Source organism: Prunus dulcis, chromosome 3 (genome assembly GCF_902201215.1).
Source record: "Prunus dulcis chromosome 3, ALMONDv2, whole genome shotgun sequence".
NCBI classification, from domain to species: Eukaryota; Viridiplantae; Streptophyta; class Magnoliopsida; order Rosales; family Rosaceae; genus Prunus; species Prunus dulcis.
In genome coordinates, this window is record NC_047652.1 from 14,119,458 (window position 1) to 14,133,340 (window position 13,883).

At 45.1% G+C, this 13,883-nt stretch overlaps 1 protein-coding gene and 1 long non-coding RNA gene across 2 annotated transcripts; both read left to right on the forward strand.

Annotated features, from left to right (window-relative positions):
* On the forward strand, positions 1-1,571 carry LOC117621815. The gene is made up of 2 exons (XM_034352360.1): positions 1-1,404; positions 1,524-1,571. The coding sequence occupies exons 1-2, from the start codon at positions 1-3 to the stop codon at positions 1,569-1,571; spliced, it is 1,452 nt and encodes a 483-aa protein (XP_034208251.1).
* A 6-nt stretch (positions 1,572-1,577) lies between these two features.
* Positions 1,578-2,170, forward strand: LOC117623077. Its single transcript, XR_004585075.1, has 3 exons — positions 1,578-1,663; positions 1,740-2,004; positions 2,085-2,170. It is a non-coding gene; the product is annotated as an uncharacterized LOC117623077 (long non-coding RNA).
* Positions 2,171-13,883: the final 11,713 nt, after the last annotated feature.

Genomic DNA, 13,883 nt, shown 5'->3' on the forward strand with positions numbered 1-13,883 from the left:
ATGTCTTCTCCACGGTCCCGTGCCCAGTCTTCTTCAGCTTCGATTCCTCCTGATTACATTACTGGGAGCGGGATTGATGCCCACGCAATAGAGGTTAGGAGCAAACTTCACCCCTTTGCTCAAAAGAATCTGGATGAGAACGTCCTTCATTTGTTCGAGAATACTCTGGTGCTTGGGCCTCACTGGTTTGGCCCCGTTCCTGCCGAGGTGACAGAACTGCTAAGACGAGACGCTGAGGCTCCTTTGTGTTTTGAAAACACTTCTGCCCTAGCTTCTTCTTCTTGGGTTAGCAAGAATCTGAGCCGATCCTTCCCGTCCAGCGAGGTGAGGAACAGCCCAGTCAAATGGGCTGACTGGATTGAAAAACTTCTTCCGAGATATGGGGGTCACTGGAGGAGAGCTGGAATTTATGATGCAATCCTTCTGTCCAAGCATTCGATTAACAGAGACGAGAACCTGCTTGCTGCTGCCCTGTGTTTTTGGAATTCTGCCAGCAACACTTTTGACTTTCGTGTGGGTCCCATGGCCCCTACTCTGCTGGATATGGCTCAGATTTTTGGGTTTAGGCCCCATGGCAGACCTGTTGATGCTGTTGGAGATTATCACAGGCGAAAGAATCAGGAGAAAGTGGCTATTCCTTTTACTGTCTCTCCAGCCACGATCAACCAGAACTGCTCCTTTTCCAATTATTTGAAGAGGTTCAGTACTGAGAAGGACAAGGACCAGCAACATATGTTGTTCCTTCTATATTGGCTGAATCGTTTCGTCTTCCCCAATCGGTCTTCAGCAGTTCTGCTTGAGTACAGGCATCTGGCGGAAGCGCTTCATAATCATACTGATGTGGGGCTTGGACCAACAGTTCTGGCTCATCTTTTCAAGAATCTATACACCGCCACCCTTGAGAATCCATTGAACCTGTCTGCTCCTGGTGCATTCTGGATGATCCAGATTTGGCTGCAGGTATATTTCCCTGAGTTAAGATTTCCAGACATAGTTCTGCCTGAAGACCAAGTTCTGGCCCTTCCCCTGATGTTGGCAGAAGTGCCCAAGCGCTCTCTTGAGGAATATTTGATGTTCTTCAGGCACTGTACCAAGAGGTCGGCTGCTCAGTGGCAAGTGGTGATCAGAAGGACCTATCCTTGGTTCCAGACTGGATTTCGGCTTTTCGAGAAGGAGCCAGAAGACGAGGCTGCCAGAACAGACTTCAGGAAGAAATTTCTGAGTATCACCTTGCCCAGAGATCTGCCCCATGGTGGGGGTAAGCCTCCAAATTATCACCTGGGGGCAGAAGTCTACCATCCCAACTTCTGTGCAAGGCAGCTTGGCTGTCCTCGGCTCATTCCGCTGAAGTCATACCGGAGCTGTAACCGGGCCTCTTCCTGGAGAGATGCAAATGATCTGGAGGTGCACAAGGATGCTCGGTGTGCAGTGAATAAGATCAACAACAGCGCGGATGCCCTCTACCCCTCATGGGAACCAAATTCCTGCAGTTCCGCCGATTTTGATACTTGGTGGTATGCCAGATTTCAAAATCTGCCTGCCTCTGTTACCGCCCTGAAGGTGCTCTTTGATGGCTGGGAGAACTGGCTAGTTTTTGCGGATGGGGAGGCTAGAGCGCATATGATCCAGACCATCAAGGATATCAACGCACAGACTATAGAAGGTAGGCATCTGATTCTGTCTGTTTGTTTGCTTTGTCTTGATAGCTGACTTTTGACATATATTCTGCTCGTTATTAGATCCTTCTCTGACAAAGAACGTGGGTGGACAGTCTGTCCAGGCCGGGGAAGTGATTGGTAAGCCTTCTTCCCTTTGATTTTCTCCTGTCTTTTCCTGTTGGATTGGCTTTTAATCTTTACCTGTTTGGTGCAGTCTCTTCTGTCATTGCCGCCGGGGATTTGGAGCTCCCTTCCGCTGATGAGGAGGATGATATTGGGGCAGAACAGACCCCTGTCGAGGCTGTTCCTTCTGGTAGAAAGAAGCGGAAAGGGGCTGGTATTTCTGGTGAGTTTGGAATATTCCAACTGTTCTTTCTGAACTTATTCTGCTTTCTCTTTTCTGATCTTTGCTTTTGTTCTGTCCAGCTGGGAGTCCTTCTCCTCCTCCTACTAAGCTAAAAAAGCTTAAGAAGAAGGGTGAAGTGGAGTACTTTGCCGCAGAAGAGGCCGCAGCAAATCCGGTCAGTCCTTCTGGGACGGATGACGAGCTGCGAGAAGCTTTTGAGGAGGTGGAGCAGGAAAAAGAGCTGCAGGAGCTGGAGGAGGTGTCCCAGAAGAAGGTGGCTGGGGCGGAAGATGATGTAAGTTTTAGTCTGTGACTTGCGTTAGTTTCTCTTTCGCTTTATTCCTTCCGTTCTGACCCCCCCCTTTTTGTAGGATGAGATTCCTGCTGAGGTGATAGCGGAAAGCATTGCCTTGGCGCAGAAGCAACAAAAGGGCCCGAGTGCTGAGCTGACTAGCTCAGAACTGGCTCTTTTTGAGGATGCTGAGGCAGAACATTCTACTGCCGTTCCAGAGGCCGAGGATCGGATGGAGCCATCTGCATCAGACCCCGTGGATCAGGCAGAATTAACCGTTGTGGTCCCGGAGGCTGAGATGGGGACAACTGCAGCTGTTCCTGTGGTTGTGGTAATTTTCCTTCTCAACTTGTTCATGTTTTCGTGCTGTTTTGTCTGTTCTGCCTTTTCTAACAGTTGCAGTCTTTTCCAGGTGGAAGTGCCTAAGGCTACTGGTGCTCTGGCCGCTGTATCCAGCCCCCTGAAGCCTCCTATTGTCGTTGTAAGTTTTCATAATTTTTGAGCCTTTTATCATTTTTTATTTTCTGCCTGGTCCTGACTTATGCCCTTCTTCTGTAGATGCCAATTCATTCCTTTCCAGGGTCATCTGCTACGGCTTCTTTTGCTGACCCAGAACTGGAAGAATTTGAAGCGATGGACCTGGATGCTCAACTGGACAAGCTGGAAAAACTCAGCTCTCCTCCGAGCAAGGCAAAGCCTAAAGCTGTGCAGGAGGCCATGGAGAGGTTAAAAATCTGGCAGTCCACTGAGCTGGATTTTGATGAAGATACTGGGGCTCTAGATCAGCTGATGAAGGACCTGGACCTGCTGCATAGACAGAACATGGCTCCGAAGCCTATTCTTGAGATGGGCCTAAGCCTGGCCAGAGATGTGCTTAATCTGCATGGTCGTTATGAGGACCTCAGGCCTACCTTCAAAACCTCTGAGTTCTGCAAGGCCACACATGAGGCTAATCTGGCTGATTTTGCTAAGCAGAAAGCAGAATTGGACCAGATGGTGGCTGGATATAAGGAGGCCAAGGCCACTGCGGATAAGTTGGAGAAGCAGATTGAAGAGCTTCAGAAACAACTGGCAGAGTGCAGGGAGGTGCAGAACCGACTCGGGACTGGATTGAGCTCAAAGACTAAGGCCACTTTCCTTGTGCAGAGCATGGTTGCAGCCTCCAGGCCAGCTTTAGACATTGCAGAAGCTTCGATCCATCAAGGGGTGCTGCTCCAGAAGGAACTCTCTGTCAAGAAGGCGAATCTGCAGGAAACCCTTAAAAAATTAGGATTTTAGATTCTGTTTCTTTATTTGTTTGGACGATTTTGCCGCTGGAGTGGCTATTTCTTAAAAAATAAAGTTTATTCTGTTCGCCCAAAAGATAGCATTTTACTATTTTTATTTTACCCTTGATGTAGTAAACAAAACATAACTTTTGGAAGTAAAAACGAAACTACTTTTAAAGCAAAAATGGATTCATAAAATAGACAAAGTTTAGCCTTGCTCTTTTTCTATCCCGGGGTCTGTCTGCACAGCTTGTGAATCCCACATGGTTGGGTGGAACTTCTTTAACCATTTGCCATTGATTGGGGCATTGTGAATAACTCCATCTCTGTCCTGCAACCTATATGCCACCATTCCGAGGATCTGGTTAATCACAAAAGGACCTTCCCATGTAGGTGACCATTTTCCGTATCCAGCTATGTGTGTTCCAAGGGGCAGAATTGCCTTCCAGACTATCTCTCCTTCTTCAAAACTTTTGTCTTTAACTCTTTTATTGTATGCTCTTGATCCAGCCTGTTTTCCTGCCAAGAGTTTGTTGAGGGTGTCAATCCTACTTGCATCCAATTCTTCTAATTCAAGTAACATGGCTTGAGAGTAGTCTTCTCCTGTGAGATGGTGTTGGTGAGCAATTCTAAGAGATTGGACTGCTATCTCCATAGGCAGAATTGCATCATGGCCGTAGGTTAGAGCATAGGGAGTCATGCCAGTTGCTTCTCTTTTGGAAGTTCTGTATGCCCACAAAGTCTCTGATAACTTTTCATGCCATTGTTTTGGATTCTTCTCCAACATCTTCCTGATGATATTGATAATCACCTTGTTACTTGATTCTGCCTGTCCATTAGCTTGAGCATAATAGGGGGTGGACTGAAGTAGTTTGAATTTGAATGCTTCTGCCATATCTAGCATATCCCTAGATATGAAAGAAGAACCCCTATCAGTTGTGATTGCTTCTGGAATGCCGAATCTTTGTATGATCTGTTCTTCTATAAAGGTGATGATCTCTTGAGAAGTTGTGGTTTTGATTGGCTTGGCCTCTACCCATTTGGTGAAATAATCTGTAGCAACAATGATAAAACAGTGCTGCTGGCTGCTGGCTGGATAGATTTTGCCAATGAGATCCATTGCCCATCCCCTAAAAGGCCATGGTTTTACCACTGGATTCATGGGAACAGAAGGAGCTTGCTGGATTGGGCCGTGCCTTTGACAAGCTTCACATCCCTTGGAATAGTTGATGCAATCCTTCAACATGGTTGGCCAGAAGTAGCCATACCTTCTAATTAACCAGCACATCTTTCTTCCTCCTTGGTGAGCTCCACAGATCCCCTCATGGGTTTCTCCCATGACTTTCATATATTCTGTCTTTCCGAGGCACCTTAATAGCACCTCATCTTTACTTTTTCGGACCAAATCTTCATTCCACATGAGGTAGTTTGTAGCCATGATTCTGACTCTTTTCTCAGAGGGCAGAGTGGGATATTGCAAGTAAGTCATGATAGGCTCCCTCCAATCGTCTTTAGTGATTAAGGCAGAATTGACTTCTATCTCCATTCCTCTAGTCAGAACAGATGGTAGACTTTTTCTTCCTATCTTGATGATCCTTTGGACGCAGTCTTCGGGCATTTGTATGCCTGATGCTACCTGAGCCAGTTCATTGGCTGCAAAGTTCTCTTCCCTTGGGATGTGTTCCCAAGTAGCTTCTCTGAATTCTGTCAACAGATTTCTAGCTGCTACTAGATATACAGCCAAGGAAGGATTTAGACACTTGTATTCTCCAGCAATTTGTTTTAAGACAAGCATTGAATCTCCCAAGATCTCCACGGACTGGATTCCTAATTCTACCAACATCTCAAGCCCTATAATCAAAGCTTCGTACTCAGCCCTGTTGTTGGTGCATTGGAAATCTAACTGGAAGGAATAGCAATGTCTGATCCCCAATGGTTCTTCCAGAACACCCCCGGCTCCTGAAGCCTTATCTGTCTTTGATCCATCAAAATATAGTTTCCAAGGTGTAAGATGAATCGAATAGATTGGATTGTTAAGGCAAACATGAGCCCTAGTTAGTAGATTTGCATTTGCTATGTCCAAAGAGTCCATGTTTTCAATTTCCTCTCCTGGGTGATCTGCTAGGAAGTCTGCCACAGCTTGCCCCTTGACAGCTTTCTGGGGGACATACCTGAGGGTGAATTCTGTTAAAGCCAAAGTCCATTTCCCAATTCTGCCTCTCAGCATTGGTCTTGTCAACATATACTTGATCAAGTCTGTCTTGGCGATGATATAGATAGTGTGTGGCAGCATATAATGTCTGAGCTTTACAACAGTAAAATACAAGGCCAGACAAAGCCTTTCTATTGCGGAGTACCTTCTTTCCACTTCTGTTAGTGTTCTGCTTAGATAGTAAACTGCCTGCTCCTTTCCTTCCTTGTTGTCCTGGACTAACAAGCTTCCAATGGACACCTCTGATGCAGACACATAGAGTTTGAGTGGTCTGCCTCTCTTTGGTGGGGACAGAACTGGCGGATTTGAGAGGTAGTCTTTTATCTCCTGGAAAGCCTGCTGGTGCTGTTCTTCCCATTTGAATGTTTGTTCCTGTTTTAGTCTTAACAGGGAAGAAAAAGGCTGAATCTTTCCTGCGGAATTAGATATGAATCTCCTTAGAAAATTGATTTTTCCTAGGAGACTCTGAAGTTCCTTTTTGTTCCGAGGTGGTAGGGCTTCCATGATGGACTTTGCTTTATTCTTGTCAATCTCTATGCCTCTCTGGTGAACCAAGAATCCTAAGAAATTTCCTGCCTTAACTCCAAAAACACATTTTTTGGGGTTCATTTTTAGCTTGTGCTGCCTCATTCTTAGAAATGCCTTCCTTAGACTTGATATGTGGTTTCCTTCCTCGGGGGACTTAATCACTACATCATCTATGTATACTTCCAAAGAATGTCCTATCATATCATGAAAGATGGAATTCATTGCCCTTTGATAGGTAGCACCCGCGTTTCTTAAACCGAAAGGCATTACAGTATATTCGAAAGCACCTATATGCCCTGGACACATGAAGGCTGTCTTTTGGATGTCTTGTTCTGCCATCATGATCTGGTTATAACCTGCGTTGCCATCCATGAAAGATAGCATCTGGTTATGAGCAGCTCCGTCTATTAGCATGTCCGCCATTGGCATAGGATATTCGTCTTTGGGAGATGCTTCGTTCAGATTTCTGTAATCCACACATATTCTAACTGCCCCTGTTTTTCTTTTGAGGACAGGTACAATATTTGCTAGCCAATCAGCATAGATGGCTGGTCTGATGAATCCTGCCTTGAGCAGCCTTTCTATCTCTTCCTTGACCTTCAGTTCTGTGTCCATGGACATTCTTCTCCTAGCCTGTTTAACTGGAAGGTAGCCATCTTTGATTGGCAGTTTGTGCTCTACTAGCTGTCTGTCCAGTCCTGGCATCTCGTGATAGTGCCAAGCAAAACAATCTCCGAATTCCTGCAAAAGTGCGATGAGTTCAGACTTGAGTGGTTCTTCTAAGAGTGTGCTGATGAAAGTAGGTCTTGGATCTTCTTCTGTCCCTAAGTTTATTTCTTGTAGAGGATCCTCCACTTCTGGCAGGGAGTCATCCAATGCTGCGGGTGCAAAATCTAATACTTCCTTCTGTAAAACTTCCTCTTCCTGTTCCTCTGTACTTTCGTGGGTGAATTCTGCCATATTGGTGGCTGGATTCTGTATGAAAAACTTCCTTTCTTCCCAGTATATCAACAATCTTTTTGTGATGGATCGGATTGTTGTAGCTCGATCCTTTTCCAGTTGATTGGGACTAATCATCAGAGTTTTTAGCGTAGAAAGGGCTATTCCAGTCCTCCATGGAATTGGCTAGACCTTCTTCAATGAGCCTTTGGGCCGTGACACCATGGGGGCGGCCGTTCTGGTTGGCTCCAAAGAAAGTAAAAGGACCGAGGTCGTCATGATAATACCTTGCTTCAAGACACATGGCAGAGGGTAGGAATGGCCGTGGATCGGCCTCTACAATCTCCATTTGGCCTTCATCATTCCATAGTGCTAGCTGCTGGTGGAGGGTGGAAGGAACACAAAAGCTCTGGTGAATCCAATCCCTGCCAAGTAGTGCATTGTAAGTGGTGGAAGTAGTGTCTATCACAAAGAATGCTATTTTTAATTCCTTGCTTCCAACTATGACATCCACGTCTAAGATGCCATGAATTTTTGTGATGCCCCCAGCGAAGTTGGTGACGGTCAAACGTGTTGGAATCAAATCCTTCTCTGCTCTGCCCATTTTGCTCAGCATTCTGTGGGGTAATAGATTAATGGCTGCACCTCCATCTATCATGATTTTGGAAATAGGGATGCCTCCGAGGTTTGCTGTTATAAACAAAGGCCTGAGATGGTTTGCCATTTCTCTGGTTGGTTTGGGGAAACAAAACTGCTCCGCAGCTAGGTTTTTGGCAGTTCCGCCTGTTCTGGCGTTGTCTGCCTGTTGTTCTGGCATCTCCTTTGTTTCCGCCAGTCTGCACTCAAAGCTTTCCTGAGAGAAAACATCTCCTTCCAAGGTGCTTTCTTGTCCCTCGGCGGCCCTGAATTTTTCTGGTAGGATGAACACCATGTTACCTCCCAAGTCACTCTGTAGTAAGTCTTCTAACTCTGCGCCAAAAGCCTCTGTTTCAGCATCCAATTCTTCCTCAAATTCCATCAGTTCTTCCCCTTATTCTTCGGTCCAATCATCTTGTTCTTCAGTTCCGAGGGGTTCATTCTGTCCTTCTGCAAATGTTCCATAGTCCAATTGTTCCTCTTCATATCCCTCCGTGGGGTCATCTTTCCCTTGCTGCGGGGTAGGCTCGGATTTCCATTGTGCCTGCAAGATGTTGGGTTGACTGCCAGACGAGGAGGCTGGATGGACAGGAGACCTGGCCGGAGGTTCTGCTTCCGGTAGCTTTCTTGGGTGACAAGCTTCCTGTTCTGCCTGGGACATTGTCTCGGGATTCTTTCCTTTCCCGGAAGAATTGGTCTCTATATGTACCTGAGTTTTATTCTGGCTCTTGAGATATGTGCAGTATTGCCTCTGGATCCTCCTTCTCTGAGTTCTGGTTAACTCCATGGTTGGTCTGCCGCTTTTCCCTACGGAGTACCACCTGCCCTCTATGATTGTTGCCAAGGGCTTTCCATTCCCGGGTGCCTTGATTGATGTCTCCTTCCTGGGCTGTTCTACCTTCCTTTCGCTGTATTGTGAAGGCCTGAAATGGCTCCTGTGCCTTGCTTTGCCCTGGGGTGAGGTTCCAATCCTATCAAAGACACTAGGCGTGGGTTGATTCTGTTTGTCTAGAACGACTTCTAGCTCTGTTTCACACTTGCACCTGCTACAAAGGACTACCCCAGCTGATATGGTGGCTCTTGGTTTCTGGCTTGTCTCCCTTATGATCCTTCTGCCTCTGCTACAACTAGTATCTGTCATTGGCTGAGTTTCTCTCTGTTCTGGCCAATTCAAGTTAACCATGTTGACTTGTGGTTGAGGGAAAGGATCTGTCGTGATCGATGGCGGTTTTTCCGCCAGTTTCAACCTTCCTGCCGTTATTCCTTCTTGTATCACGTCCCTGAAAACGACACAACTATTGGTGGAATGGTTCCAAGAGTTGTGCCACCTGCAGTACTGTCTCCCTTTGAGTTCCTCCGGCTTGGGTATTCTGTGAGGCGTTTCTATTGCCTTCTGCAGCAGCATTTCATCGAACAAAGCATCAACCTTGGTTAAATCAAAAGAGGAAACCTTGTTCTGCATTGGCTTGTTGGGAACGAATCCTCCCGTGAATGGTGGTGGCTTTTGGTCTTTAGGTGGCTTTGTAAGGGCTTTGCAACTAATAGGATGTTTTAGTTTTGCCATTTCGGCCACCGAAACCTCCTTCTCTTCTGACTCTTCTGTGTCCTCCTGTGATTCCACCCCAATTAGGTGGACCGAAGAGGAAGGGGATTTGTAATAAGTGCCTTTAGAGGAGTTCCTTCTCTGTTGTTCCTCTCTGAGCAGCTCCTCATATTTGGAAGCCTTATCAGCCAATTCTGCCAGGTCCCCGAACAATATCCCGTCGAACCTCTTTCTGAGAGAGATTTTAAGGGAAGCTTGGGCCATCTGGATGAAATGTCTCTCCTCCATGGGGATCCGGCACTTCATTTTAAGCTTTCTGAACCTGGTTATGAAGTCTTGGGCTGGTTCATCTTCGCTTTGCTTGAGGGCGGCCAAGTCACTGATGGTGACTTCTGGCTGGATCCTGTAATAGTAGTCATGGAAGACGTTCTCCATCTGTTCCCAAGTCTGCACAGAATTGGCTGGCAGGCTAGTATACCAGGGGAAAGCCTGTCCAGAGAGAGAATTCCCGAAGAGTCTTAGTTTCAACAAAGGGTTGTTCTCAATAGCTATGCATTGGACGGATAACCTGCCTATATGTTCAACTGAGGAAGCATGGGAATCTTCCCCGTTGAACAAGGTGAAGTTTGGTACTTTGAAGCCTGGAGGTAATGGTATTTGATCGATGCAGGCTGGATATGGGTTCCTGTATATAGGCCTTTCACCTCTTCTGGCCTCGGGTTCCATGATTTCCCTGATCATTCTTTGCAATGCCCCTATATCATTCAGAGCGTTGATGGGGGGAGGATTCTCTCCCTGTTCTGCCTGAATGTAATCGATTCTGGGCTCCATTCTGTATGGTCTGAGTGGAGGTTCTTCTCTGTGCCCTTCCTGCTCTTCGATATCTGGGTGATTCCTCCAGTTTGCCCCGGGTCTATTCCTGTCCTGGTTAGCAAAAAGGTTATTCCCCCCTCTGCCCCTTCTCCCTCTTGCGGGTGGAGGGAATGGATTAGGGTCCATCCTTCTGGGTCTATATGGCAATACAGCTGGTGGTTCTGGCTGAAATGCCAAAGGTTGGTCATGCTGGACCACCAAGGGTGGAATGGGTTGAGGTTCTGGCTGGTTCTGCTGAACCAATACAAGGTCATTTGGTCGGACTGGGACCTCCTGCTCTTGATTAGGAAGGATTCCCTCTCTTGGACCAGCCTGGACTTCTCTGTGATCTGGTACTCCAGCTATCTGTGCAACTAAAGGATTTTCCTGGTATGGCCATGCCAGTCCTGGTGGAGGACCATGAGGGAGATCCAACTGCTGGACTACAGCATCGGGGTTTTGGACTCTGGCCATGGCGCTCTCTCGGTCTTTCCGGAACTGCCTGTTAACCTGCCATTGCATCATTGTTGTCATATTATTGAGAGTGTCTTGGCTCCTTTGGACCGTGGCTTCTTGTCGGAGTATTGACTCCTGTATTTGATTCATCCTTCTGGAGTTAGTTCCAGAATGTCTACTTCCTGTGCTGCCGCGAACTGATTGTCTGGCGTCGCTTTCTTCTGACTCGGAACCTTCCCTGCGAGCCATCTGGTTTGTCTCCATATCTAGTATGAATTCTGGCTAGAGCTTCCTGTATGTGTAAACCTGTGAACGGTTCTGCTGAAGTATGTATACTGAGAAGTCCCACTGGGCGTGCCAAATTGTTCACCCGTTTTTGCGTTTAGCTCCTGTGATGGAAGGGCGAAGTTCCCCACTGGCTTGGAGACCATGTACTGGTCAAGCAAGTCAGCTTTCTTTGGTGTGCGAGCGTGCCACTGCTAGCAACGTGAATTCTAGCAGACTTCTTTTTAGAATAGATAACTTGTGCCCCAAGTTACTGACTTCTAAAAATCAAACGATTGTGAATTTGGGTGAGGAATATCTCCCAAGTAAGTTCTTTTCTTGCCTTAGACTGGTAAGGACTTTCATAATTTATCTCAGTATGTAAAGAAAACGGCTGTTCTGGCCAGAAGTGTTTGATAGAAGTGGACTGTTTTAGGCAGAGCTGCCTTTTGCGAGATAATAAATACACATATTTAACTCTAGACAAGTTAAAGGACTGTCGGAACTTCGTTTCCGCTTGAATGGAAGACTCTGCTGTAGGCTGGACTGGACATACCTGGATTGGTCCGCACTGCTTTGTGACTTCAAATGCTAGGCTGACCTGCAAATCGATACCAAAGTTGGATTTTGGCAGAGCTTTACGTTTTCTTCACGTTTTGTGAGGCCTTTTGAATAGGCAGAACTGCAACTTCTCCTGCTTGAAAGGGACAGAAGTGGCTATTCTCGATGGTCTGATGAGCTAAGGATCGTACTACGAGAGTTGTTCTGCTTGAACAAGGCTCGTCCTGAGTTTTTCTGGGGTCTCCACGTTTGTGAAAACTCAAACTCTGCTTGTCTTGGCTTTTGCTGAACCAAATTTGTAACGAGGTGTCTCGTTCTAGAAGACTTGTCTTCTAAGTCTGAATTTTGGAATTCAAGTGAGCTCTTGGCTTTTTCTTGGTGTTGTGTTTTTGATTGATGAGTTGATTGTTTTTCTTCTTTCTTGCCTGCTTCTGTTTTTATAAGAGATCCTCTCCTGGAGGTGTTTTCTAAATTTTAAATGGGCGGCAAAAAGATCTCTTTAGAAAAGATCTTTATCAACCGTGGCAGACAAGTTCTCAATAGTCTCCAGTGATCCCTTCCCTAGTTCCCTGGGTGACTGCTTTTTGTTTCAACCAACGCCAACGCTTGTGTGTGCTTTTCATGGCGGTTTGGTTTTCTTCTGTACTTTCTGAATAATTCCTTATTTCCTGTTCTAATTGAGAAGGCATGGCCTGTGAATCCTTTTGAAAAGATGGACTATTGTCTTCGGGGCAAAACAAATCTCTGAAAATAGGTGGGCTTCTTGATTTCCTGTCAGCAGTTCCCCGGAGACGTCTCTTCCCATAAAAACTCTAGTTGAAAATGTTGACCCTCTCAATAGCTGAGGTAGCCACGTGGGAGATATATTTGTTTAGTTTCTTGGGTTTGAATCCAAACAAATTCTGTGGGCTGATCTTTTAAAGCCCAAATGTCGGCTTTCCATGCTTTGGGCTTTTTGGGTTTTGGGTATGTGTTTCTTACCACGGGCCTTCTTCTTGGATTTCTTTTGGGTGTGCCAAATTTAGGCCCAAACAGGATTGAAGGAAACAGGCAGTCAAATGAGTCGAAGAAGTATTGATTGGGCTTTGGTGCTCGAGCGGAAGCTGCAGGGGCTCCAGCTGCAAAGGGAAGGTTTTCATCTAGGCATAGGTGTTCGAGCGACAGAACTCAGACTTGAATGGATGCAGGCGCTCGAGCGACGCAAGTGGCTCAAACGGGACTTGCGTATCTAGGGCATATCTGTGGTGAATTTGGAGAGATTTTTTCTCAATTTTTGAATGTTTCACCATTCTTTACATTTTGCTTTTATATTTATAAATTAAGCAATTTTCTAACATATATCAAAGAAAACTTCATACTGAACAATTAAACAGTAGTCCAAAGAACGGCATACCAACAAAAAAAAAAAAAAAGAACAGAACACGGAGATAAATTAAATATGAGGGATTTACTTTAAGAACTAAATTACTAATGTCTCATTATAAAAATAAAAATAAAAACTAAATTATTACTGATACCAAGCGTGAGATGGAACACACTAACACAGTAAAAAATTATTATAAAATTAGTACTTGGTTCGGTTGAGAGAACATCCACTTTGGTACGTTTGAACGATATTTTCAATCTGTTTTGCCATCCCCGAAGTATACATATGGATGCTCCTAGGATCATGTTTTATTTGATTGACTTTGGATATCAAAGCCAAAAACATATATTCCGTGCAGTATAATTCTGAAGAAACGCTGTTGGCAGCATATCTTTCACAACGAAACCTATGGCAGCTGTTGTGACAAATCAATTTTAACACCAGAGACTTGATAAACTAACAAATAAAATAAAATAAGTGAAAAAAGGCGATACCATTAGAATATCAGACGAATTTGCAAGTTCAAAGAGGAAAAAAAAACGTTACTTTGTTTGAATTTATTTTTAAAGAATAATTAGTGGTGAATTTCTTAGTCATGAGATAATATTTAAACGAGATGACATGTGAAAAATAATAGAAATCAAGCATATTTTTTTAGAGAAATTAAAATAGGGAATCCGACTTCCTATATATGCTAAAAAAAAAGTCTCCATTCCTTGCTTTTAAAACCATTTTAGAAACCAAGGGAAATCTTCGAATCCCAAAAAGCATTTCGCCCTATAGAGGCATCTACACCAAGAGTGAGACTACACTAAGGATCAGATAGCCCTAGCCTAGCTAGTGCAAGGTTTGAGATAATAAAAAAAATTCACTATTAATTTTTTGGCATTACACCTTATTTCACAGAAGTTGTGCAGTCTACCCAAGTAAAAAAATTAACTTATACTATCCATGCAGCCCTC

Excerpts from the sequence above, each read along its gene's own strand:
- LOC117621815 (XM_034352360.1), top strand. The coding sequence starts at position 1 with ATGTCTTCTCCACGGTCCCGTGCCCAGTCTTCTTCAGCTTCGATTCCT. Across the intron at positions 1,405-1,523 it reads GAGATGCAAATGATCTGGAG|ATTTCAAAATCTGCCTGCCT; the intron begins GTGCACAAGGAT and ends GTGGTATGCCAG.